General features: G+C 45.6%; 3 protein-coding genes and 1 pseudogene across 3 annotated transcripts; 2 read left to right on the top strand and 2 right to left on the bottom strand.

Moving 5' to 3' along the window:
• Positions 1–145: 145 nt before the first annotated feature.
• Positions 146–4,048, bottom strand: LOC125545936 (uncharacterized). The gene is made up of 9 exons (XM_048709990.2): positions 3,561–4,048; positions 3,420–3,467; positions 2,431–2,487; positions 1,854–2,003; positions 1,648–1,767; positions 1,047–1,129; positions 902–957; positions 722–825; positions 146–639 (listed from the first exon to the last, which is right to left on the bottom strand). The coding sequence occupies exons 1-9, from the start codon at positions 4,029–4,031 to the stop codon at positions 391–393; spliced, it is 1,338 nt and encodes a 445-aa protein (XP_048565947.1). The 5' UTR covers positions 4,032–4,048; the 3' UTR covers positions 146–390.
• An 861-nt stretch (positions 4,049–4,909) lies between these two features.
• On the top strand, positions 4,910–6,300 carry LOC147981475 (uncharacterized). The gene is made up of 3 exons (XM_087517123.1): positions 4,910–4,984; positions 5,102–5,254; positions 5,725–6,300. The coding sequence occupies exons 1-3, from the start codon at positions 4,910–4,912 to the stop codon at positions 6,298–6,300; spliced, it is 804 nt and encodes a 267-aa protein (XP_087373249.1).
• A 3,478-nt stretch (positions 6,301–9,778) lies between these two features.
• On the bottom strand, positions 9,779–11,470 carry LOC147981476 (uncharacterized). The gene has a single exon (XM_087517124.1). It carries the CDS (start codon positions 11,378–11,380, stop codon positions 9,779–9,781), a length of 1,602 nt encoding a protein of 533 aa, XP_087373250.1. The 5' UTR covers positions 11,381–11,470.
• A 13,941-nt stretch (positions 11,471–25,411) lies between these two features.
• LOC147981477 (proteasome subunit beta type-6-like) lies at positions 25,412–27,761 on the top strand (annotated as a pseudogene).
• The last annotated feature ends 24 nt before the right edge of the window (positions 27,762–27,785 follow it).

Below are 27,785 nucleotides of genomic sequence, written 5' to 3' on the forward strand. Positions count from 1 at the left end.
AGGCAAGGAAGATCGTCCGCACTGCTGTGTACAAAACGGGCAAGACATGTCCACCAAACCTGCGTCTTCCATAACATACCAACAGACCAATTCATATCATGATATCAAGAATGGATATGATTAGAACTGTTAAAGATGGACGGAATTAACAAGTTGGAATGTCATCTGATCACAGAAGATTCACAGTACACCAGCCAACAATTCAGACAAAGCACAGCACGAGTTCTTCCTTGTCAATCTTCTGACAAGGGAGCAGCCAGTTTGTGCCAACAGAAGAAGAATGCACAAGTGTATAATATGGGTACCCAGTTTGTCTAACTCTACCACCTAAACTCAGCAACATCCAGCAGAATGTGTTGACTTCCAACTCTAATCAGCAGGATGATTTCTTCAGGAGGTCTGCTGACTTGAACTCTCGGTAGGAGGAGCGTGTGGGTAGAGGACGTCGTAGTGATTGCCTGTGTACAGAAGCGTCACACTCACATGGGGAACTCCAGGTCCAGGACCGGTGTAGATATCCTGAGCAGGTCCTCCATTGAGTTGCTCCACTCTAAGTGGTACCTCAAGCGCTTCGGCCAAGGCCGTCATCATAACATGGTCCGCGTACTGACGAGATGGAGTGACGTGCTGAAAGCACCACTGTTTGTAGAGCAACAGGTCAGGTAAAATGTCGAAGAATGGATGCACTGGAAATTTAGCAAGGTGAGATGCTGATACTGACATCTTTCAGACTGTAACGTCTATCGAGCCCTGGTATACGCGGCTCATACTGCTTCCCGTGCGAGCATATCCAGATAGCTACTACTAATCTGAGGAAAGTAAGAACTAACCAATAAAATGTATCAGAAACATGAATTATGATGAACAGAAGGAAATATAAGTTCAAGGGTGTTTTTCTCACTGTCTTCCGTCGTATCATAACTTCTGAAGAACTCGAGAAGTTTCTCTTTGCGGTAGCTAAAAAGGGAATAAATTATGACAATGAGGTGGAATGCATTCGGCTACAATACTTTGTTGGAAGTGCAGAAAACAAGCGAATCAAAAACCTGCTAGTTGATGCTATGCTGTTCCACTTCCACCTGCCATGCCTCTTCCATCTCTTTACTTTCTTAATCAGCTTCTTAAATGCCTGAAAGAATCAGCGACTCAAATAGTTCAGTGGAATATCATTACACATAGGTTACAATAATACATACAGAATATTGATCCATAGCAAGATAAGAAAGAACACAGCTAAGACAACTCGCCTGAGAAGTGTCAGTCATTAAGCATATATAGCTTAGGAACAAAACAGTGAGATGGCTACATAATAATAACCAGTGTATTGTTGCAGTACTCAAACGAGCATAAAATTATGTTATTTCCCTGTTTATATTGCTGTTGTTATTGCAAGTAAAATTATGTTAAGGCCGTATTTACGATCGGGTTGTTAAGGTCACAATAAACTTCAAATTTGAGCTTGTGCCAACAGTGTAAAACTGCAATGGCATGCCACTACTGTAAGAAATTGTGCATCCCCTGCAAATGACAAACAAAGATAGTGAGATGCCAGATCCAGCTTGAAGTGTACTGTAACCTGAAGAGAATCATCCCTCACAGGCATGTTTATATGTAAGAAACAACAAATATGGAGAAGCAAGAACTTACTCTGTAGCTCCTGGGAAATTCAGAGGTCCATCTAAGATCTGCGTGTTGCACAGACACTCTTTTAAGAGCATCAAGGAGACGGTGTTCCTCATGTGTGTCGTGCCTATCAAGAACTTGCTCCTGTTGTACATTTGCATAAACAGAGAAAAATAAGTAAACCTACATCCTATACTAAGGAAAAGAGAGGAGAACAATTAGTTGATTACCAGGTAGGAAAATATGAAGCTCCTGTAGAAACACTCCCCATCTCCAGTCACCCGTCTAAATTTTGAATAGGCATCAAGATGGTCCACTCCTTGTCCCGTAGCCAAATCAGAAACCAAATAATACTTTCTGACTTCAGTCATGGGATGTGTCTGCAACAAACAGTGTAAATACAGGAATTCAAATTACACTGATTAGAACATGGAAAAACATATTTTAAAATATGACGAGGAAATTTTGTTTTTGTTCCAATTTTTGGGTTTCATGTTCTCTGGAAATGTTTGAAACCACCAGCATGTATAATCCCATCATTGATATTGGTTGTGTTCAGTAAGAAAAGAGGAAAATATCTATTAACGTCTGATAAACCCAACAACAGTACACATATGATTCAGGTTTTCTCGGACTATCACAACCAAGAGTTAACAACAATGTAGTATTTATAAAAGAGAACATAATCCTACTGGAGAGTTGGATTGTACAGGAACCACGAACCACAGTATCATGTGATCAACTTTGATCCTGATATTTCATGCACTTCCATTTTGAAAAATTACAGAAGGCCAAATGGGGTCAAACCTGGTGATTCACATGTTGTGAATAGTGCACATAACCTGGTGATTCTCCATGAAAAAACTGTTTGATAAGAAAACAAAGTTAAAGTTCAGACATTCCGACAGCCATACAATTGCACATAATCAACATGAAGATCAAGCGTTTCAAAACAAGAAATAAGTGAATAAAAAGCCAATGGGATTAACAAACAAGAATGTAATAGCAAGACCACGAAATGTGCGTATCCAAAACTTCTTGGTTCCTGGCAACTATTTACATGGAATAATATTCTGAGGCTTCTGAGCCAGTTGGTCCCAGTCGACCAAATGGTGAAACTTCTTGACCAAATTCTGGAGTAAGTAGTCAGTGATTTTGCATGTAAACAGCAAATGATTTACAGAAATTATGTCCAGTTATGCAGTCTTGAACTAGTGTCTAGATTAAATTTTCTGATAACAAAATCTTTTGACAGAGGAAGCTCATACATTTGACTTCAGGCTCTGTTACTAAAAGGCTCCCGTAATCAGGGCACAACCTCATGATTTCCCCGCATTTTACAGACAACAATTTCAACAGGATAGCCATTTGTTTAAAATATGATGCCAGACTGAGAGAAGACCCACGAGTCCACGACCAACAATGAATGTGTACTGCTGGCAAACTAAAATACCCAAGGTTCCTCCTATACACTGAAAACTGATACATTTGATACGGCTGCGAGATGTCTTGCCAAAAATATCACAGCAGCAGCAGCCACTGCCAAGGCATGACCCTCATATTTCCCCACATTTTACTGTTGCAATCATATATGGTATCCCACTAACTAGAATAATCATTTAGCGCAACGAGCTGCTCAAGATTCTGCTTCTATTACAGAACTTCGAACTGTCCCCAACATTTGCCCAAGATGCTGCCCCTATTACTCTGGATCATCCCCAACATTTCAACAAACGTAGAGATCACAATTCCACATCCCGAACGGAAATGGAGGTCCAAGATTCAGGCTATAATACCTTTCTAAGATTGTTCCAGAGCTCCCCTATGGCGTGCGACGATTTCACCTGCTCAACAGAAACCAAGAAACGCTCAAGAACGCACTCCAGAGACGCCGAGAAACAACAGAATGCCGGGAAACGCGAGATACGCGCCATCACCTGCGCCTTCTCCGGCCTCTTCCTCTTGCCCGCCCCCTCAGCCAACGGCCCGCCCGCCTCCTTGATGGCCGTCTGTTCCTGTAGCATCTGCTGGAACACCACACTGCAGTTGAACGGCCCGGCTCCGGCGGCCGCGGCGTCGGCGCCGTCGGGGCTGCTGCTGTCGGAGCTCGGAGGAGAAGGCGCCGAAGAAGGAGCTGCGGGGTCGATCCCCTCGCCCTCCCGGTCGACCCCCGCCGCCGCAGCGGAGCACGAGCCTCCGGCCTGCTCGCGGCCCCGCTCTTCCTGGGGCCGCTCGAGGGGCGCTGCAGGGGGGAGAGGTGGTGGTGAGGTGGAGGAGGCATCGGCCGCCACGGCGCTCGGGTAGGCGGAGGCGGCGGCGGCGTCGGAGGAGGAGTCCCCGTGCTGCCCATGGGCCGGCTCTGCTGTCCCTGTACCGGACCCCGTCGCGGCGGGAGAACCTTGGCTCATTACGCTGCTGCGGGAAGGACCCTCGTGGCAATTGGGATAACGTGAGGGGGGTGAGGAAGAAATGTCCCGAGGGTGTGGCTGGCAATCTGGAGAAAGTTGGCGGTTATTTATAAAGGTGGTACGGTATGTGGTGAGTTTGGCCGGAGACGGGAAATTGGAACGACGGTTTGGTCGTTTGGAACGACGGTGAGTTTTAGCTTGTTTGGTTGCGTGTGTGAGTATTGTTTTTTTGAGATAAAACTTGCACTTTATATTGATTAATGAACATCAGTACAAAGTTCATAGCGAATACATTCCGGAATCACATCACGGCAAAAAAACCTAAAAATAATTTACAACATACTCACAACTACTTCCTTCGTTTTTAAATATAAGTCTTTTTAAACATTTCAAATTGACTATAACATACGAATGTATGTAGACATATTTTAAAGTGTAGATTCACTCATTTTGCTCCGTATGTAGTTATTTATCCAGTTATTTAGAAACAGAGGGAGTACAAGCTAACTTGTGTGCCAATATATTCAAGTGAATTGCAAAAAACCACCACATTTGAAGTTGAAGCATCCAATTGCCACCACATTTGTTATGCGTCCCAAAAATCCACCACTTTACTTGTAAATTTTCTCAATAAAAACAAATGACCGGTTTGCCGCAGTTAACACGATTTCTAACTAGGCTGGCCCACCCGTCAGGTGCCACGTGGGCGAGGCCAGACGGCGAGTGGGTTGACGGCCGTTAGGGCTGTCGGTACAAAACAGAGCCCCCACTCCCCGCCGCTCACACTCCACTCCACTCGCACACTCTCTCACTCTCACTCCTCTGCTTTGTCCCCTGTTGCTGCCGCCGGAGGCACGGTTCCCTCCCCGCCGTAGAAGATGCCGTCGTGGAAGGATGGAGAGCAGAGCAGCGATGAGGAGGAGCTGCTCGGCATGGATCTGGAGCAGCACTGGGTAAGATATCTGCTTTGCACCTAGGGTTAGGGTTAGGGTTCAAGTGTTCTTCGATTTGAGACCATGTTTGGAGCAGTTGCTATCTTTTCTGTGGTTCACTAGTGTGCTACAATGCAGGCGAACCCTGGCACCACTATAGATGCATCCTTCTGTGGTAGAGCTGCAAATGCAAGCATCACATGTAGACTGCACTTGGCCCCATGCATGAAATATGTTGCATTTGAAGGAAAGGACACTGAGAGGAGGTTCTATGGATGTGCTGTTCCTCAGGTCAGTAAATTCAGTGGTAGTTAGTCTGCAAATTCAGTTAATTGTGTTAGTGGTAGTTAGTCTGCAGTAAATTCAATTAATTTGGACTATCTGCAGTTGCAACAATCAAATGTTAGTTTGTATGCAGTAAATTTGCACTGTTTGTAGTAAATTTGGTAGTTAGTATGTAGTAAATTTGGACTGTCTGTAGTTGCTGTCAGTAAATTCAGTTAATTATGTTAGTGGTAGTTAGTCTTCAGTAAATTTAGTCATTTTGGACTGTCTGTAGTTGATGAAACATGTTTTTAACAGTGATTTTGCAAGCATCAGTTTCTGTCAGTAAATTAAGTAAATGAAACATGTTTAGGACATTGATTTGAACTTGAAGTTTCCTGAATGTCTATTGTATCTGCAAGTATGACTGAATCACTGGATATCTCATCTATTTTCTTTTTGAAGTTAGCATATTTTTTTTCTAATACTTGATGCAGGATGGTATTGACTGTGGAGTTGCTCAGTGGGTTGATGCCCCATGGCCTTCTATTCTGCAAAGATGTTTGGAGAAGATATGGGAGATGTTTCATGAGGAGAATTGTGGCAGAGTGATTGACCATGAGAAGTATAAGAAAGAGTTGGACAAGGTGAACAAGCAGTTGGATACACTTGGGGTTCAGTACAGTCAGCTGGTTGAGGATGTCACCAAAATGTTTGATTGGGCAGATCAGAACAACAGGGTCATGAGTGATGAAGAGTTCAAGCAGAAGCAGATGGACGTGGACAAGGACATGGAGAAGCTAGCTATCAGCAAGGAGAAGGATAGTGCTGACTTTGGCAAGATGAAGGAGATGGAGAAGCTGGCTCAGGAGCTGAAGGAGATGAAGTTCATTCTTAGGTCTCAGGGGGAGATCATTAGGAACACAAGGAAGGAGAGGGATGAGATGAAGAAAGAGAGGGACTGGCTGATAGAGGAGAAGAAGAAGCTGGAGTTTCTGGTGGGTGATCTTATGAAAGCTGGTCATGGCAACAAGGACAAGCTTGCCAAGATCAAGTCAATCCTTGATGAGTGAACAATGTTGTTCATCACCTCAGTTATGTTAAACTAATATGTGGCCTTGGAACAATATAGCTGGCCTTGGGGTTGTATATTTTGGGAATCCCCTAGTTATGTAATGACTGTGATGTTTATCTGCAAAACTACCTCCAGTTAATTTATGTAATGTATGTAATGACTAGCTGCAAAACTACCCCAGTTATGTAATGTTGTTAGCTTTCTATAGTAAGAGCTATGCTATTATGAATCTGCAATTATTAATCTGCTTCTTTGGACTACATGGTGAATGGTCAAGACCAACTGGGCATGGCCAAATTGGGCAAATGCTTACATGATGTAAATTTTTGATCACATAAAGCACAAAGATATGCATTTAACCTTTAGGGTACAGAATCCTAATAATCCAAAAATATGCATAGTGCACTCACCATCTAGGATTTATTACATTGCACTCATCAACTGATTTGATACATAGATAGATAGCAAGGTAGATCTAGGAGCAGTGAAACTTAACATATCATTCATCTGGGTACAGAATCCTACTCCACCTCATCCTAGTAACCTGAAAAGGATGGAAATTGGCCCTCCTCCTTGCCCAGTAGATGATATCATCATCAGTAGGGTTGGAGCCAACTGGGAATGCCTCCACGAACTGCTCCATGTCTTTGCGGTTGCGTGCTGCAAGGATCCGCTAAGCTAGTTGCCTTCTCTCCCTCCTTCTTGCCTCTCTACGCCTGGCCCTGGGCACCTGTTCTTCTTCATCGACAACCTCTCCAAGATCCATCTCTCCTAGGGTTTGCTCTGGCGGCTGGGGGGAGGAGAAGTGATTGTGTTTGGGTTTGAATGTTGTGTGTGGCAATTGGGGGGTGCCTTATATAGTAGAAATGGTGGCTGGTAGGTAGGAAATAGATTAATGGTGTTAGGTAGGCTTTTAATTGGCTAAGAAACCAAGTCCAACTTTCCTTGTCCTCCTTAATTGGCTCTGAATTTTAACTAAACTGAATTTTAACCCAAGCCAACTAAAACAATCATTTAGGCTTTAGGGTGGCTTGGGCTCGACAAAGCCACCCTAAACCTATCATTTAGGTTGTATGGTGGCTTGGGCTCGACAAAACCACCCAAACCACCATTAAATCTTCAAGGTGGCTTGGGCTCGACAAAAACACCCTAAACCTATCATTTAGGCTTTAGGGTGGCTTGGGCTCGACAAAGCCACCCTAAACCTATCATTTAGGCTGTATGGTGGCTTGGGCTCGACAAAACCAACCAAACCACCATTTAATCTTCAAGGTGGCTTGGGCTCGACAAAAACACCCTAAACCTATCATTCAGGCTTTAGGGTGGCTCGGGCTCGACAAAACCACCCTAAACCTATCATTTAGGCTTTAGAGTGCCTTGGGCTCGACAAAACATAGCAGTTCACACATAACAGTTCTCAGGCATAGTTTCTGAAATTTAGAAATACTTAAGGCAGGCAGTTCAAAAGACAACAGCCAAATTGTGCACTGACTAGTTGCCACTGGCATAAAAGTAACCCCTCATCCTGGTGCTCTGGAACCTCTTCCTTTTAGACCCTACTGTTGCTCCCTCTATTGTAGTTACAGCCCTAGGTGCCATGTAGGGCCTTCCACCTCTCCTGCTGGCTGCATTGCTTGAACCTGAAGCTATTGTGGCAGCCTGGGAAGGAGTAGTAGAAGCATCACTGGTGATGCTTGCCCTTCTAGAAGCAGCAGTTGTTCTTCTTGGCCTTGTAGAAGCAGCAGGCTGGGCAGGACCAGTAGAAGCAGCAGGCTGGGCAGGACCAGTAGAAGCAGCAGTTGATTTTCTTCCCCTGGTAGATGTAGCAGGCTGGGAATGACCAGTAGCAGTTGATTTTCTTCCCCTGGTAGATGTAGCAGGCTGGGAATGACCAGTAGCAGTTGATTTTCTTCCCCTGGTAGATGTAGCAGGCTGGGAATGACCAGTAGCAGTTGTTCTTCTAACCCTAGTAGATGCAGCAGGTGGTGCACTGGTTGCAGGCTGTGCAGTAGCAGTAGAACTTCCCCCAGCTCCATGGTAGTGAGTTCTGGTTGTCTAAGAAAGCACACATCATAGCCCAACAATTAGGATGAATCAAATGATTAAAACAATGACAACAGTGTGCATATTCCATACCTTGTGCTTGTCCTTTCTTGCCTGAAGATGAGGCTTCAGGGGCTGAGGGCAGTAGGTGTACCTATGTTTCTGCATATTGCAGTTGCTGCAGGTGATAGTTGCCATCCTTGATGTATCCTTCTTTGTTGGGACCTCAAATTGCCCCTTCCTCCTAGTCGTTTGCTTCCTGCCCTTCTTCTCTTTGAACACTGGTGGATCTATATCAACAGTTGGTATCCTAGGCCAACAGTCAGGCCCTGGTACAGGGTAGATGATGTGCTTGTATGTTTCCTTATACAATGGTTTTTTGAAGAACTCATGCACATAGTCTTCTGGCTGTCCCTTCACTCTTGTAATGGCAGAAACTGCATGGTTACATGGCCAACCGCATAGGTCCCATTTCTTGCAGTCACAGGTCCACTTATCAAGGTTCACACAGTAGGTAGACTCCCCCAAATACCAGGACCTGCCATGTATGCAGTGCATTGCCTTGAGTACTTCTTTGACTCCTCCAACTTCTCCATATAAGTGGGTGTTATCTCCCACTTACTCTTCTCTGTCTTCTCTCTAACTGCTTGGTACTTAACCATCAACTTAGTTCTGAATCCATCTACATAGCTCCTTATTGGCTTGTTCCTCACATCTAGTATCATCTTGTTAAATACTTCACTAAGAGTGTTGACTACTAGGTCTGTCTTGCATGTGTGATCCATAGCATGCCTTGCCCAAGTCTCTTTAGGGATATTACAAAGCCACTTCCAAGCATCTTTATCCTCCTTTCTCAGTTCATTCATTGCAACCTCAAAACCATTCTTGGTGTATGAATATGCAGCATTGTCCATATGCTTCTTCAACTCCTCACTTCTGAAGCCAGCTGACTGGAAATTTGCATAGATATGCCTAAGACAATATCTTTGAGGTGAGTGTGGGAACACAGCTTGAATTGCATTCAACAGCCCCTGTTTAAGTCATTATATAGATTATTAATCATATAACTTCATAATTGCAGCAAGTATTACAAATTATTAATCATATTACTTCACAATGGCAGCAAGTATAACAAATTATTATTTCTAGAAATTGCTTATTCAATTGTGAAATGAAAAATATACCTTCTGTCTATCAGAGATGATTGTGTATGTGCCCCACTTGTTCCCCTCTCCAATGCAAGCTCTTAATTGGCTAAGAAACCAAGTCCAACTTTCCTTGTCCTCCTTATCAACAATACCAATTGCAATAGGGAATATGTTGTTATTCCCATCCCTACCAGTGGCTGCAACTATCTGTTGCCCAGTAGAAAGCTTGATAAAGCAACCATCTAAACCTGTATTAAAGCATTGGGTAGTGAAATCAGTGCATTACTAAGTACAAGATATGGGCAATGAATTGGAGTAATTTGGAATACATATAATACCTATAAAGGGCCTACACCCATTCAAGAAACCTTCTTTTGAAGCATTCAGACAGTAGAACATGTAGTGGAACCTAGGGTTTGGGCTAGGATGGAGCTCAAGCTCTCTGGTAGTCACAATGCATCTGCTCCCAGGGTTGGTATCAAGCACAGCTTGAAGATAATCCCTAAACCTTGTGTATTGTCCCTTCATGTCACCTTCCACCACTTCAATGGCCAATGACCTTGCCCTGTAGGCCTTGGTCTTTGGCACTTCCAGCCCATACTTAGTCTTTGTTCTTTTTAAAATTGCATCAACACCAGCCCTTGGATTATCTCTCAGTTGCTGCTCACATGTTCTGGCCATCCAGTCAACTGTCACTTTGGTTTTTTCTCCATGTGCACCACAAGTGTGCAACAACTGCATCTTCTTGATGCAGAATGTCTTCTCATGAGCAATTGTGGATGCAGTCATGAAAAAAGGACACCCATTGTCCCTTTTTGTGCAATGCACAATGATCCTATCCTTGCAGTTCCTATGGTACTGGAAATTTTTAAGGATTCCGATATGAAAATTCCTAAGTGCTCTTCTAAACTGATACACATCAGTGAAGCACATACTCAAGCAAAGTTGTTCATGAGCATCTGGCTTGCTCTCATCATACCAGATCCTAGTCCTGGCCCTCTTGGCTTGACTCTTCCTTCCACAAGGGAGTGGTAGACCTGACTCATCATCTGAATCACTAATGCCATAGTCCCCAGGGAAACAAGCAGGATCATCAGATGGAATGAAATCAGGAATTACCTCAATGTCAGCTTCATGGTGTGATCTTGCAGTGGGGCCTGCTTTGCCTACTTTCTTGAATGTTTGAGGAAGAGGTGTCTCAGGTTCTGTGTCTGAGTCCTCTGCCTTTGGACACATCTCTTCCACTTTTGTGTCTCCTTCAAAGTGATGCATAGGATCCTCTCTTTGTTTCCTTTTCTGCTTCAGCTTCTCAATGATTTCATCTTCCTCCTCATTACCTATGTCATGCTCTTCCTCCTCAATGATTTCATCTTCCTTCTCAATGATTTCATCTTCCTCCTCACAGCAGTTCAAATCAACAAACACTTCATCATCAGAGGGGCCAACATCTTCCTGTACTTTCTCTTTGCCCTTTGCTTTCTTCAAATTCATGCTCTGTTGTGTGTTAATATATGCAGACTCTTGACCTGGCTCTACAACAGCAATAGGCACAGCATACAGCTCTTCAACTGTGTCTTCAACAGCAATAGGGAACAATACTCCTGCCTCATCTATAGAAATAATGTTGGAATCCCCCACATTACTTATAGGCACTTGTTCCTCCACAATATTTGACTTGTTAAACTCTCCTGGATTAGGCTCATTAGCCTTAATTACAGTTATGTTGAGCACCTTCTGCTCAGCATAATAGTCTAGCATATCTTCCACACTATCTTCACTGTCAATAACCTGCATTCCAGCTGCCCCCTTTCCTTCTTCTTTCATATAGAACATGTAGTCAGCTTCAGTATATCCCTCTTCAGTCTCTAGCAGTGCTAACATGTTCATAAAAGTAATTTCTGACAAAGAAATGGTCCTCTCCAAGTTGTCTCTCCCTTGAAAATGGTACCTTATTTCCCATATCTCATCATCCAAACTACATAAAATTGAGGAGAATTAGTGCTTGATTGATTCTGTTTTAATAATGTAACATGTTATTCAGACAAGATATTCAGACAAGATATTCAGACAAGATATTAGCACTATCTTCACTGTCAATAAGGAGTAAACAAAGCATTCATGCATAAAACTATAAACCCAGAGCTATATTTCCTACTGAAACATGTTATACAGAAAAGATACTCCCTCCGTTCACTTTTGTAAGTCGTTTCAGACAACTCCAAATAGACTATTTTACACATTGTCTGAAATGTCTTCAAGGTCTTATAAAAGTGAACAGAGGGAGTATTAACTATATCAGCTACAACACTTGAGTAAACAAACAATAATCTTCAGTAAACAAAGCCCTAAAATCAAACTGCCCTAAAATCTCCTAAAATCTAACAACCCTAAAATCTCCTAAAATCTAACAACCCTAAAATTTCCTAAAATCTAACAGCCCTACTGTAACATGATAGGTTTATATGCAATCTAACAACCCTAAAATTTCCAGTAAATCCAATGAAAAGAGGGGTGGAAGGGGAAGAAATCTTACCACACGCCGCCGAACCCTGAAGCCCACTGATGGCCTTCTCCAACGCCTGAAGCCCTGATCTTGCGTGCTAGGGCCGCCGCCGCACGGCGCTCAATGTCCCACTCCGGCGGCGAGGGGGGCGAAGGGGATCGCTCCGGTGAAGGAGCCCGCTGCATCGGCAAGCTACTGCTGCCGAACCAGTTGTTCACCTCCGAGAACCCATCACCATCGCCTCCAGTCCCTCCGCCGCCTGCTGACTCGCCGCCGCCGCCGCCATCGCAGGACAGAGAGAGTGACGGGGGAAAGAGGGGAGAATGGGCCAAGCAGTCAGAGCCGCGAGCGCTTTGACCACGCGCGTGCCCTAACGGCCGTCAACCCACTCGCCGTCTGGCCTCGCCCACGTGGCACCTGACAGGTGGGCCAGCCTAGTCAGAAATCGTGTTAACTGCGGCAAACCGATCATTTGTTTTTATTAAGAAAATTTACAAGTGGTGGATTTTTGGGACGCGCAACAAATGTGGTGGCAATTGGATGCTTCAACTTCAAATGTGGTGATTTTTTGCAATTCACTCAATATATTCAAACCACGCTTGACATTAAGGAAAGAACAACGTGCAAAGCCTCGCTTGGATCATCTTTTCTTTTGCCTTTTTTAGAATAGAGTAAGAAGCCTACTCAAAATGGAGCAGTACATTCAGAGATCATTAGAGGTTGAAGACTACTCGGAATGTTCACGATCCAAACCTGCTCTCCTGTGCTCCTGGTCAGCGCAGCCAGTCCATGAGCCAAAGTGTTTCTGCTCCTCTTTACGCACTGCACACTGCAATCTGAGAAAGCGGCCATGCACTTCTTAATGTCTATGATTAGGCCATAATGAGGGGAGCGTGTAGGCTTCAGTGCTACCAGTTCGTTCGCGATGATTTGGTTGTCTGTCTCAACAATCACTTGGCCATTGTAATTTCCTTGCATAGCCTGCAGACCTACCAGGATGGCTCGGGCTTCGGCTTCCTCAGCGCTCCGGCACATTGGTAGCCTCTTGCAGGCTGACTTCAAAACAACACCACAGTAGTCTATGTAGGGTGTAACCCTACGTGGCCGATCTCTCACGAAAGGAGCGAATTCCAACAAAGAACAAGAAGAACACGGAGAAGAACGGAGGGAAATCACAAAGGGAAACACTAAAACCAACAAGAAATAGTCACACATATGCTAGATCCTCAAACACATAAAAGATACATGATCCATGGTCAACTAAGGACGATACAAATAGCACGATCTTCTCCGTGAGGAGGTCTTGAGGTTCTTCCCGTGAAGGGGTCTTGAATCCGCTTGGGGGATCTTCTCCGAGGAGGCGCTATCTTCAAGGAGAAGGTAACCAAGTGGATGAGCAAAGCTCTCACACAAATATGAGCACTGGCGGAGGGCTCCGGTAGGCAGGGTATGGCGCCCGCCATACCTTGATTTTTGGCCAAAAAAAATTTATGTCTACGTATCTATCACTTTTGTACTGCCTAGACATCGGCTGGAGCATCGACCGCGGCCAGATGGGGCTCTGCATCGAGCGCCCACTAGTGTATACCTAGAAAAACAGAAAGAAATGAACGCCCGCACACACCGACGCCGCGACGCGAACGCGACCAACTCCACCCACCCAGACGCGACCAAACCTAGCGCGGCGGCGGCGGCTGGCCAGGTCGCGAGGTCCAGGCGGGCGCGACGGCGGGGCAGTCGACGGCGTCAGCGGGCTGGGGGCTTGGAGGGCTGCTGCACAGCGGCGCTTGCAGCGGTGGCTCCGGCGGCGCAGCAAGCGGCGGCTCCGGCGACGGCTTCAGCGGCGCGGGGGCTTCACCGGCGGCTTCAGCAGGCGACGGCCACAGTCGGGGTCGGGGATTTTTTTGGTAATCCCTAGGGGCTAGGTCTGAACTCTGAACTTTGTTGGGGCATTGGCGTTTTTTCTTCTGTCAGTTCTCCATGATCTGAAGTTTCTGAACCAGAACTCCAGAACTCCAGATTTGTTTATATTCATTCGTGCTAGTGTATTGTCATTGCCTGGGTATTCTAGACGCCATTGAAAGCATCATTATCGGTATGTTTTAGGTTGTTTTTCTATTGAAACATGCCTACATTTTCAGTGTATTTCATTTTGAGTTGTAATGTGTATTGACTCTTTCGATTTGCATCAAAAGAATTTTTTCCTTAAGACTTCGCCACACCTTAATTTTTTCCGTCCTCCGCCTCTGAATATGAGCTAATCCTTTGCTAACCCTAACTAGGAGGAGGGAGAGGTCTATTTATAGTCTTAGGGCAAAAGAGGGGCGAAGTGGAGGGGTAGATGGGCTTCGGCCCGAAACTGGATGCAGCCAGGGTCTGGTCGTCCGTGAGGCGCCGGTCGTCCGGAGGCTCGCGGAGGTCCGGACGTCCGTAGATCTTCGGATATCCGTAGATTAGGTTCTGTTGTCACGGTGTCGGACGTCCGTAGGTGTCCGGTCGTCCGGTCTTCCTCAGACTTTTGCTAATTTCATTCTGTTGGTGAAACGTCGGTCGTCCGGAGCCTGGGAGTCATCAGACGTCCGGTCCTGATCGGACATCTGGTCACTGTAGCTTTCGTTGGCCTGAGTTCGTGGGGCTGGCGTCACCTTCAGGGGCCGGACGTCCGGGCTGCGCCGGTCGTCCGGTGGCTGTAGCTTCCGTGGCAGCTCTTATTCTCCGTCTTCACGTCCACCTTTCTCTTTGGATTCTCCTTGCTCCTTAGCTTCTTCATGGCTAACTCCTTGATACCTGAGTATGCACAATGTCTCCGTTTGAGATAGTAGCCATGTCACATGTGCATAGAAGTGGACTTGTGAGAGGAGAGATGTCACCTTGGTTTCGAGAGCTCTTGCACGTGCTCGTGTCATGGGTCCACTAGGCACTTGGTGCGACGATGGTAGGTCCATGGGGATGACCTTGGGATGCTCCGCATCATCTCCCTCCCTTGGGAAAGATCCGACAACGGATCAAATTCTTCATCACCATGGTAGGGCGAGAGGTCCTTGACATTGAAGATGTCGCTCATGCACTATTAGGAAAAAGCTTATAGACAGATGCTTACTAGTAGCACGCTATATTGTCCCGCGCCACTACTACTTACTAGTAGCGCGTGGTCAAAAAAACACGCTACTAGTAAATATCTCTAACCGTGCCTCGCGAACAAACCATAATAGTAGCGCGGGTTCTAAAACCTACGCTACTACTATGTGGATAGATGTAGCGCATTGCCGACAACCGCGCTACTAGTATACTCCCACCCTCATGTTGGGGAACGTAGCATAAATTCAAAATTTTCCTACGTGTCACCAAGATCTATCTATGGAGTCATCTAGCAACGAGGGAGGAGTGGATCTACATACCCTTGTAGATCTCGCGCGGAAGCGTTCAAGAGAACGGGGTTGATGGAGTCGTACTCGTCGTGATTCAAATCATCGATGATCCTAGCGCCGAACGGACGGCACCTCCGTGTTCAACACACGTACGGAGCAGAGACGTCTCCCACGCCTTGATCCAGCAAGGAGGAGGGAGAGGTTGATGGAGATCCAACAGCACGACAGCGTGGTGGAAGTAGCGGGATTCCAACAGGGCTTCGCTAAGCGCTGCGGGAGGAGGGAGATGTGTCACGGGAGGGAGAGGGAGGCGCCAGGCCTTAGGTATGGTTGCTCCTCATTTTCCCCACTATATATAGGGCCAAGGGAGAGGGGGGAGGCGCAGCCCTTGCCCCTTCCTCCAAGGAAGGGCGCGGCCAAGGGGGGGAGGAGTCCATCCTCCCCAAGGCACCTCGGAGGTGCCTTCCCCCTTTAGGACTCTCCCTTTTTTTCTCTTCTCTTGGCGCATGGGCCTCTTGGGGCTGGTGCCCTTGGCCCATATAGGCCAAGGCGCACCCCCTTCAGCCCATGTGGCCCCCCGGGGCAGGTGGCCCCACCCGGTGGATCCCCGGGACCCTTCCGGTGGTCCCGGTACAATACCGATGACCCCGAAACTTGTCCCGATGGCCGAAATAGCACTTCCTATATATAATTCTTTACCTCCGGACCATTCCGGAACTCCTCGTGATGTCCGGGATCTCATCCGGGACTCCGAACAACTTTCGGGTTACCGCATACTAATATCTCTATAACCCTAGCGTCACCGAACCTTAAGTGTGTAGACCCTACGGGTTCGGGAAGCATGCAGACATGACCAGATGTTCTCCGGTCAATAACCAACAGCGGGATCTGGATACCCATGTTGGCTCCCACATGTTCCACGATGATCTCATCGGATGAACCACGATGTCAAGGACTTAATCAATCCCGTATACAATTCCCTTTGTCTAGCGGTATTGTACTTGCCCGAGATTCGATCGTCGGTATCCCTATACCTTGTTCAATCTTGTTACCGGCAAGTCTCTTTACTCGTTCCGTAACACATCATCCCGTGATCAACTCCTTGATCACATTGTGCACATTATGATGATGTCCTACCGAGTGGGCCCGGAGATACCTCTCCGTTTACACGGAGTGACAAATCCCAGTCTCGATTCGTGCCAACCCAACAGACACTTTCGGAGATACCTGTAGTGTACCTTTATAGCCACCCAGTTACGTTGTGACGTTTGGTACACCCAAAGCATTCCTACGGTATCCGGGAGTTGCACAATCTCATGGTCTAAGGAAATGATACTTGACATTAGAAAAGCTTTAGCATACGAACTACACGATCTTTGTGCTAGGCTTAGGATTGGGTCTTGTCCATCACATCATTCTCCTAATGATGTGATCCCGTTATCAACGACATCCAATGTCCATGGTCAGGAAACCGTAACCATCTATTGATCAACGAGCTAGTCAACTAGAGGCTTACTAGGGACATGGTGTTGTCTATGTATCCACACATGTATCTGAGTTTCCTATCAATACAATTCTAGCATGGATAATAAACGATTATCATGAACAAGGAAATATAATAATAACTAATTTATTATTGCCTCTAGGGCATATTTCCAACAGAGCCCCACTTGCACTAGAGTCAATAATCTAGTTCACATCGCCATGTGATTAACACTCACAGGTCACATCGCCATGTGACCAACATCCAAAGAGTTTACTAGTGTCACTAAACTAGTTCACATCATCATGTGATTAAGACTCAATGAGTTCTGGGTTTGATCATGTTTTGCTCGTGAGAGAGGTTTTAGTCAACGGGTCTGCAACATTCAGATCCGTATGTACTTCGCAAATTTCTATGTCATCTCCTAGATGCAGCTACCACGCTCTATTTGGAGCTATTCCAAATAACTGTTCTACTATACGAATCCAGTTTACTACTCAGAATAATCTGGATTAATGTTAAAGTTTGCATCGGCGTAACCCTTTACGACGAACTCTTTTTCCACCTCCATAATCGAGAAAATTCCTTAGTCCACTAGTTACTAAGGATAACTTTGACCGCTATCCTGTGATCCATTCTTGGATCACTCTTGTACCCCTTGACTGACTCATGGCAAGGCACACTTCAGGTGCGGTATACAGCATAGCATACTGTAGAGAGCCTATGATAAAAGCATAGGGGACGAACTTCGTCCTTCCTCTTTCTTCTGCCGTGGTCGAGCTTTAAGTCTTAACTTCATACCTTACAACTCAGGCAAGAACTCCTTCTTTGATTGATCCATCTTGAACACCTTCAAGATCATGTCAAGGTATGTGCTCATTTGAAAGTACTATTAAGCGTTTTGATCTATCCTTATAGATCTTGATGCTCAATGTTCAAGTAGCTTGATCCAGGCTTTCCATTGAAAAACACTTTCCAAATAACCCTATATGCTTTCCAGAAATTCTACATCATTTCTGATCAACAATATGTCAACAACATATACTCATCAGAAATTCTATAGTGCTCCCACTCACTTCTTTGGAAAATACAAGTTTCTCATAAACTTTGTATAAACCCAAAATCTTTGATCATCATCAAAGCATACATTCCAACTCCGAGATGCTTACTCCAGTCCTTAGAAGGATTGCTGGAGCTTTGCATACTTATTAGCATCTTTCAGGATTGACAAAACCTTCCGGTTTGTATCACATACAACCTTTCCTCAAAAACCGTCGAGGAAACAATGTTTTGACATCCTATCCGCAAGATTTCATAAATAATGCAGTAATCGCTAATATAATTCCAACAGACTCTTAGCATCGCTACGAGTGAGAAAGTCTCATCGTAGTCAACTCCTTGAACTTGTCGGAAAACATCTTAACGACAAGTCGAGCTTTCTTAATGGTGATACTTACCATCATTGTCCGTCTTCCTTTTAAAATCCATCTGTACTCAACAGCCTTACGACCATCGAGCTGTTCCGCCAAAGTCTACACTTTGTTTTCATACATGGATCCTCTCTCGGATTTTATGGCCTCGAGCCATTTATCGGAATCCGGGCCCACCATCGCTTCTCCATAGCTCGTAGGTTCATTGTTGTCTAGAAACATGACTTCCAAGACAGGATTACGTACCACTCTGAAGTAGTACGCATCCTTGTCATCCCACGAGGTTTGGTAGTGACTTGATCCAAAGTTTCATGATCACTATCATAAGCTTCCACTTCAATTGGTGTAGGTGCCACAGGAACAACTTCCTGTGCCCTGCCACACACTAGTTGAAGAGACGGTTTAATAACCTTATCAAGTCTCCACCATCCTCCCACTCAATTCTTTCGAGAGAAACTTTTCCTCGAGAAAGGACCCGATTCCAGAAACAATCCCTTATTGCTTTCGGATCTGAGACAGGAGGTATACCCAACTGTTTTGGGTGTCCTATGAAGATGCATTTATCCGCTTTGGGTTCGAGCTTATCAACCTGAAACTTTTTCACATAAGCGTCGCAACCCCAAACTTTTAAGAAATGACAGCTTAGGTTTCTCTAAACCATAGTTCATACGGTGTCATCTCATCGGAATTACGTGGTGCCCTATTTAAAGTGAATGTGGTTGTCTCTAATGCCTAACCCATAAACTATCGTGGTAATTCGATAAGAGACATCATGGTATGCATCATATCCAAATAGGGTGCAGTTATGATGTTCGGACACACCATCACACTATGGTGTTCCAGGCTGTATTAGTTGTGAAACAATTTCCACAATGTCTTAATTCTGTGCCAAACTCGTAATTCAGATATTCATCTCTATGATCATATCATAGATCTTTTATCCTCTTGTCACGACGATCTTTCAACTTCACACTGAAATTACTTGAACCTTTCAATAATTCAGACTCGTGATTCATCAAGTAAATATACTCAACATCTACTCAAATCATCTGTGAAGTAAGAACATAACGATATCCACTACATGCCTCAGCACTCATTGGACTGCACACATCAAAATGTATTACTTCCAACAAGTTGCTTTCTAGTTCCATTTTACTGAAAACGAGGCTTTCAGTCATCTTGCCCATGTGGTATGATTTGCATGTCTCAAGTGATTCAAAATCAAGTGAGTCCAAACGGTCCATTTGCATGGAGTTTCTTCATGCATATACACCAATAGACATGGTTCGCATGCCTCAAACTTTTCAAAACGAGTGAGCCCAAAGATCCATCAACATGGAGCTTCTTCATGCGTTTTACACCGATATGACTTATGTGTCAGTGCCACAAGTAGGTGGTACTACCATTACTATCTTTTGGCATGAACATGTGTATCACTACGATCGAGATTCAATGAACCATTCATTTTAGGTGCAAGACCATTGAAGGTATTATTCAAATAAACAGAGTAACCATTATTCTCTTTAAATGAATAACCGTATTGCGATAGACATAATCCAATCATGTCTATGCTCAACGCAACCACCAAATAACAATTATTTAGGTTTTAATACCAATCTCGATGGTAGAGGGAGCGTGCGATGCTTGATCATATCAACCCTGGAAACACTTCCAACACATATCATCAGCTCACCTTTAGCTAGTCTCCGTTTATTCCGTAGCTTTTATTTCGAGTTACTAACACTTAGCAACCGAACCAGTATCTAATACCCTGGTGCTACTAGGAGTACTAGTAAAGTACACATCAACACAATCTATATCCAATATACTACTATCGACTTTGCCAGCTTTCTCATCTACCAAGTATCTAGGGTAATTCTGCTCCAGTGGTTGTTCCCCTTATTACAGAAGCACTCAGTCTCGGGTTTGGGTTCAACCTTGGGTTTCTTCACTAGAGCAGCAGCTGAATTGCCGTTTCATGAAGTGTCCCTTTTGCCCTTGCCCTCCTTGAAACTAGTGGTTTCACAAACCATCAACAATTGATGCTCCTTCTTGATTTCTACTTTTGTGGTGTCAAACATCGCGAATATCTCAAGGATCATCATATATGTCCCTGATATATTATAGTTCATCACGAAGCTCTAGCAGCTTGGTGGTAATGACTTCGGAGAACCATCACTATTTCATCTGGAAGATCAACTCCCAATCGATTCAAGCGATTGTTGTACTCAGACAATCTAAGCACAAGTTCAACAATTGAGCTTTTCTCCTTAGTTTGTAGGCTAAGAAAATCGTCGGAGGTCTTATACCTTTTGACGTGGGCATGAGCCTGAAATCCCAATTTCAGCCCTCGAAACATCTCATATGTTTCGCGACGTTTCAAAAACCGTCTTTGGTGCCTCAATTCTAAACCGTTTAACTGAACTATCACGTAGTTATGAAAATGTGTATGTCAGATGTTCGCAACATCCACAGACGACGTTCGAGGTTCAGCACACTGAGCGGTGCATTAAGGACATAAGCCTTCTATGAAGCAATGAGGACAATCCTCAGTTTACGGACCTAGTCCGCATAATTGCTACTATCAACTTTCAACTAAATTTTCTCTAAGAACATATCTAAACAGTAGAACAGAAGCGTGAGCCACGACATAATTTGCGAAGACCTTTTGACTATGTTCAGGATAATTAAGTTCATCTTATGAACTCCCACTCAGATAGACATCCCTCTAGTCATCTAAGTGATTACATGATCCGAGTCAACTAGGCCGTGTCCGATCATCACGTGAGACGGACTAGTCATCATCGGTGAACATCTTCATGTTGATCGTATCTTCTATACGACTCACGCTCGACCTTTCGGTCTTTTGTGTTCCGAGGCCATGTCTATGCACATGCTAGGCTCGTCAAGTTAACCCTAAGTGTTTTGCATGTGTAAAACTGTCTTACACCCGTTGTATGTGAACGTAAGGATCTATCACACCCGATCATCACGTGGTGCTTCGAAACGACGAACTGTAGCAACGGTGCACAGTTAGGGGAGAACACTTCTTTAAATTTTAATGAGGGATCATCTTATTTACTACCGTCGTTCTAAGCAAATAAGATGTATAAACATGATAAACATCACATGCAATCAAATAATAGTGACATGATATGGCCAATATCATATAGCTCCTTTGATCTCCATCTTGGGGCTCCATGATCATCTATTACAAGAACATGATCAATCTCATACATCACATATATCATTCATCACATCCTTTTGGCCATATCACATCACATAGCATACCCTGCAAAAACAAGTTAGACGTCCTCTAATTGTTGTTTGCATGTTTTACGTGGCTGCTATGGGTTTCTAGCAAGAACGTTTCTTACCTACGCAAAACCACAACGTGATATGCCAATTGCTATTTACCCTTCATAAGGACCCTTTTCATCGAATCCGATCCGACTAAAGTAGGAGAGACAGACACCCGCTAGCCACCTTATGCAACTAGTGCATGTCAGTCGGTGGAACCTGTCTCACGTAAGAGTACGTGTAAGGTCGGTCCGGGCCGCTTCATCCCACGATGCCGCCGAATCAAGATAAGACTAGTAACGGCAAGCATATTGAACAAAATCAACGCCCACAACTACTTTGTGTTCTACTCGTGCATAGAAACTACGCATAGACCTAGCTCTGATACCACTGTTGTGGAACGTAGCATAAATTCAAAATTTTCCTACGTGTCACCAAGATCTATCTATGGAGTCATCTAGCAACGAGGGAGGAGTGGATCTACATACCCTTGTAGATCTCGCGCGGAAGCGTTCAAGAGAACGGGGTTGATGGAGTCGTACTCGTCGTGATTCAAATCACCGATGATCCTAGCGCCGAATGGACGGCACCTCCGTGTTCAACACACGTACGGAGCAGAGACGTCTCCCACACCTTGATCCAGCAAGGAGGAGGGAGAGGTTGATGGAGATCCAACAGCACGACGGCGTGGTGGAAGTAGCGGGATTCCAACAGGGCTTCGCTAAGCGCTGCGGGAGGAGGGAGATGTGTCACGGGAGGGAGAGGAAGGCGCCAGGCCTTAGGTATGGTTGCTCCTCCTTTTCCCCACTATATATAGGGCCAAGGGAGAGGGGGGAGGCGCAGCCCTTGCCCCTTCCTCCAAGGAAGGGCGCGGCCAAGGGGGGGAGGAGTCCATCCTCCCCAAGGCACCTCGGAGGTGCCTTCCCCCTTTAGGACTCTCCCTTTTTTCTCTTCTCTTGGCGCATGGGCCTCTTGGGGCTGGTGCCCTTGGCCCATATAGGCCAAGGCGCACCCCCTTCAGGCCATGTGACCCCACGGGGCAGGTGGCCCCACCCGGTGGAGCCCCGGGACCCTTCCGGTGGTCCCGGTACAATACCGTTGACCCCGAAACTTGTCCCGATGGCCGAAATAGCACTTCCTATATATAATTCTTTACCTCCGGACCATTCCGGAACTCCTCGTGATGTCCGGGATCTCATCCGGGACTCCGAACAACTTTCGGGTTACCGCATACTAATATCTCTATAACCCTAGCGTCACCGAACCTTAAGTGTGTAGACCCTACGGGTTCGGGAAGCATGCAGACATGACCGAGACGTTCTCCGGTCAATAACCAACAGCGGGATCTGGATACCCATGTTGGCTCCCACATGTTCCACGATGATCTCATCGGATGAACCACGATGTCAAGGACTTAATCAATCCCGTATACAATTCCCTTTGTCTAGCGGTATTGTACTTGCTCGAGATTCGATCGTCGGTATCCCTATACCTTGTTCAATCTCGTTACCGGCAAGTCTCTTTACTCGTTCCGTAACACATCATCCCGTGATCAACTCCTTGATCACATTGTGCACATTATGATGATGTCCTACCGAGTGGGCCCGGAGATACCTCTCCGTTTACACGGAGTGACAAATCCCAGTCTCGATTCGTGCCAACCCAACAGACACTTTCGGAGATACCTGTAGTGTACCTTTATAGCCACCCAGTTACGTTGTGACGTTTGGTACACCCAAAGCATTCCTACGGTATCCGGGAGTTGCACAATCTCATGGTCTAAGGAAATGATACTTGACATTAGAAAAGCTTTAGCATACGAACTACACGATCTTTGTGCTAGGCTTAGGATTGGGTCTTGTCCATCACATCATTCTCCTAATGATGTGATCCCGTTATCAACGACATCCAATGTCCATGGTCAGGAAACCGTAACCATCTATTGATCAACGAGCTAGTCAACTAGAGGCTTACTAGGGACATGGTGTTGTCTATGTATCCACACATGTATCTGAGTTTCCTATCAATACAATTCTAGCATGGATAATAAACGATTATCATGAACAAGGAAATATAATAATAACTAATTTATTATTGCCTCTAGGGCATATTTCCAACACCTCACCCCACGCCACCAACAGTCCCACTCCACCCTCCACCCGCCCCGTTTATCTCAAAAAAAAAGAAATTCACCCAACCCCCGATCCAGATCCCCTCCATCACTGGCCACCCACCCACCGCCGACGGCGATCTCTCGTCCACAGCCGACCTCCTCTCCACCGCCAACGCCAACGCCCCCATCCTCTCCCCCTCCACTTCTCTCCCTGGCGACGACCACATCGGGGGCTCCTGGATCCGCGCCGCCGTCAAGCTGGGCCGCCAAGGTCGGCTCCTTCCCCACAACCACGGTCGCCGCAGGGAGGAGGTGATTGACGGGGCAGCCACCATCGAGCTCACCCCGTCTACTTCTTCTCGGGACGCCGCGCTCCTTCTCCGCCACCACTCAGGGTGGACGGAACGAGCAAGCTTTTAGGCCCGCTCGTGGCCCGTTCAGGACCGGACCGTACGGTCCAGGCCCGCTAGAGAAATTGTTCGGTCCGGGCCAAGAAAATCAGACCGAAAAAACCTCGGTCCGGTCCGGTTAAAGCTCGGTCCGCTTGGTCGGACCGCGACTTTTGGCCTAGCCCAGGACTGCAGTCCATCGTTGCCAGGCATAGCCCCCCGAGCCCAATTCCTGAGCCACTGCCCGCCATAGCTGCAGGAGGAAGGGAGCTCCGCCTCCATTGGCCGCCGACCTGCCGTTGCCGTCTTCGACCACCTCCACCTCCTCCTCTTTCCGCCATCTCGTCTCCCACTTAAGTCTCGTCGGCCAACACCTCCTCGTCTGCACCTGCACGCGGGGAAAGGAGTAGTGGAGGAGCAGTGTAGGGAACGCTGCACCTGCCCGCCATCGTCGACCGTCGCCGTCTTCACCTATCCGTAGTAGACTACCTCCTCCTCGTCTGGCTGTCGTCGACCATTTCCCTTTAGAGCTGCATGCTGTCGAAGTTTCAAAAAATACAGTTTCGTCAGTTGTAGCCATAAGCTGTTAGAATTCAGTTTCGTCAGACAATAAGATTTCTTCAGTTTCGTCAGTTGTAGCCATAAGCTGTTAGATTTCAGTTTCGTCAGACAATAAGATTTCTTCAGTTTCGTCAGAAAATGCAGTTTTCTTGGAAGAGCACGGAAATGGCAGCCGTTTCAGCACAACACGCACGTAACGCAGGCCACCATCTGGAAGAAATACTCGATCGGCCGTGATTTTCTGATTGTTGGAGAAACGCTCAACCGTGATTTTCGCATCCAACAAATCAGGCAACTATTTTTTGGAAGGCGCTAGATATAATAGGAGTAGTTTCTGATCGTGCGTGGGAGAAACGCCCACTTCCTATAATCACGGGCCATCACCCCACGTTGTTGTTTCCTTTTATTCGGTCGAGCAGAAAACAAAAAATACGAAAGAAAGACGGCTTGATCCGAAAATTATGGTGCCATTTGAGGAAGAACATCACGTCAGATTTGATCCTCTTATCCCGGCAAGACCCGCACACAGAAAATCGTGGCCTCATAGACGTGCTACATTACTTGCATGCAATAGGAAAAACTGCTAATGAAAAAATATGTACAGGTTCATGAATAACAGCCGCGACGCCCAGCGCACATGTCGCCCACCTTGCCGCCGGCGCTCCCGCATGTCACCAACCTCGCCACAGCACCCGCGCATCGTCGCACATCTCGCCGCTGGTGGTCGTTGGCCGGTCCGCTCGGTCCGGCCCGGGCTTCGTCGTTGCCGGTCCGGTCCCTGAAATCAGGACCGCCATGCTGCTCGGTCCGGTCCGGCCCGGACCGCCGGCGGCCGGTCCAAACGACGGCTCGGACCGGCCCCGACCGTGTCCACCCTGAGCCACCACCGCCACCGCCACCGCCACCGCAGGGAGACGAGGATTTACGGGGTCGCCACCATGCAACCTCCCCGTGTACCATGTTTCAGCTGCTGTTGCTGCTGTCGCCATGCTTTGTGTGATGCCTCTCCTAATTCAGTATTTTTTTCCCTAGTATAATCTAGTTGCGAGGTCAGGGGAAATCGTCTCCGTTTGTCTGCATTCGACGGGAGTAGTCTAATTATTAATAATTCGATAAAGGGGAAATGCGCCCTTTAGCTTACCACCATGTGTAGTTCAGCAAATCAGAGCTCCAAGTACTGCTACTTCTTTGCGAAATTCCAAATTTCATGGACAAACCTTGTTCTCTTGCCATGGAATTAGAGGCAAACGGGTTTGGGTTTACAGTTATCATTGGGGCAGTGAGAATTAGAGTATGTGCTTCCTTTTGCTTGGGGGAGTTCTGTGCTGTGTTTTGTCCATTTTGAACCTTGTATTGTTGTCAATTGTGTAGTACTGTATGTTCTTACTGATTTGCTGGACAACATGCCTGACAAAGCCTTAATGATCACACTAGAATTGAAGGAAGCCAACATTGATTTGTTTTGCTCTTTAGGTTTATTTGCTTGACGTAATATGTGTTGTTGCCTGATCTTAATTCGCATGAATGTATGTGGCAAACCGTGCTTCAAACAAGATCAGTCAGCTCGCAGATAATGTCTACGTCTGCCGCTCTGGATCTGTAAGTGTTTTATATTTCTGCAGAAGATTGGGCACATTCTCATGTTGTTTATCACATTTTTATTGTGATATTCAGTTGTTTGAGGATGCATCATTCAGTTAGTCTATTTCATAACTTAATCTTACTTTTACTTCTTAACGAGTATTCCCTAAATCAATGAGTAGGGTATGTTTGGTTGCTGTTGTTGATAATAAACAAAATAACAAAAGCTAGCAAGACAAGAGTTTATGTTTTGCTTTCTCATGCCGCAATTTGCTCGTTGCTTCCAACATTGCTTGTCTTGTGGAAGAGTGGAACTCTTGAGTTATCACACCATCATTAGTTTTCATCGTCTGTGTTAATTTTTGGTAGTCAGATACCCATTCTCTGTTCATATGTCTCACATGTAGCATGTTATCTTGCATGCTGCTGATAGACAAATTATTTCAGATTATGTGCGCTATTTTCTCCACGAACACACGTAAGTACTCTCTTTTTTATGACTTCCACTTCTCGATCCTGGCCCGGAAAAGGTGCAAAATACAGTTTTTTGCTCCTAAATCAGAGTAGGATGGCACCGAATAAATTAAATAGAACTTAAATTTCAGTTGTCAATATGATTGCAGTCAGTTGAATGTTTGATTTGCAAGTTAGTTGATGTTAGATTTGTCCTCCCTGTACAGAATTCAGCTTGGGCAACCAGCTACCGTGAAAGTTGCATCCAACTTAGTTAGGTTGCTGGCCTATCAGAACAAGGTATGTCTTGTCATCACAAGAATGTTGATGGCGCTTAATGTTTGTTCGCCTTCTTTAGACAAATCATGTCATTTCTCATATTTGTTATCAACGCCCAGAGCATGTTGCAAGCTGGATGATAGTCGGTGGATGGGATAAATATGAGGGGGGCCAAATTCACTCGGTCCCTCTTGGTGGAACGATCTTGAGGCAGCCATTCGCAATTGGAGGTAAGTTTTCCCCAATAGAAGTGGAGCATTCCTTGCCTATACTTGAATTTACATCCTTGAGTAGCTTCTAGCACTTGTTTGCAACAAACCTGGTGCAGTCTGGCAGGCTTGTACTCACTTACTTGCTTGTGGTTTGTAAAACACACTGGGTTATAATCACACTTCTTATCCTGGCTCAATGCAATCTGGCTGCACTTAGTGTTGAGAAACACCGAGCATATAGTTGTGCTAATCCAGCTTTACTGTATGCTATACCAGGTGCAGATTCTCACACTTCTATGTTATTGCTGTCCTTTTTCAGGATCTGGTTCCAGTTACCTGTATGGGTTGATGGATCATCAATGGAAAGAGGGTATGACCCAGGAAGAAGCTGAGGTACGTCATTTAGTTTCTTCTGAGGAACTTCAGAGTATCAGTAGATCTTTTCCGGTTTAAAAAGAAGTGCTAGGACATACTTCCTACGTCCCAAAATAAGTGTTGTGGCTTTAGTTTGAATTTGTTAATAGTACTATTTCGTTGACTTGATGCAATTTGTGTACTAATAAGTTTTCACTTTCCTGACGTGGGTGCAGAGGTGATTGACGCTGACTAGCACGGCCCGG

The sequence above is a fragment of the Triticum urartu genome, chromosome 3A (genome assembly GCF_056163025.1).
Source record: "Triticum urartu cultivar PI428250 chromosome 3A, HENAU_Tu73, whole genome shotgun sequence".
NCBI lineage: Eukaryota > Viridiplantae > Streptophyta > Magnoliopsida > Poales > Poaceae > Triticum > Triticum urartu.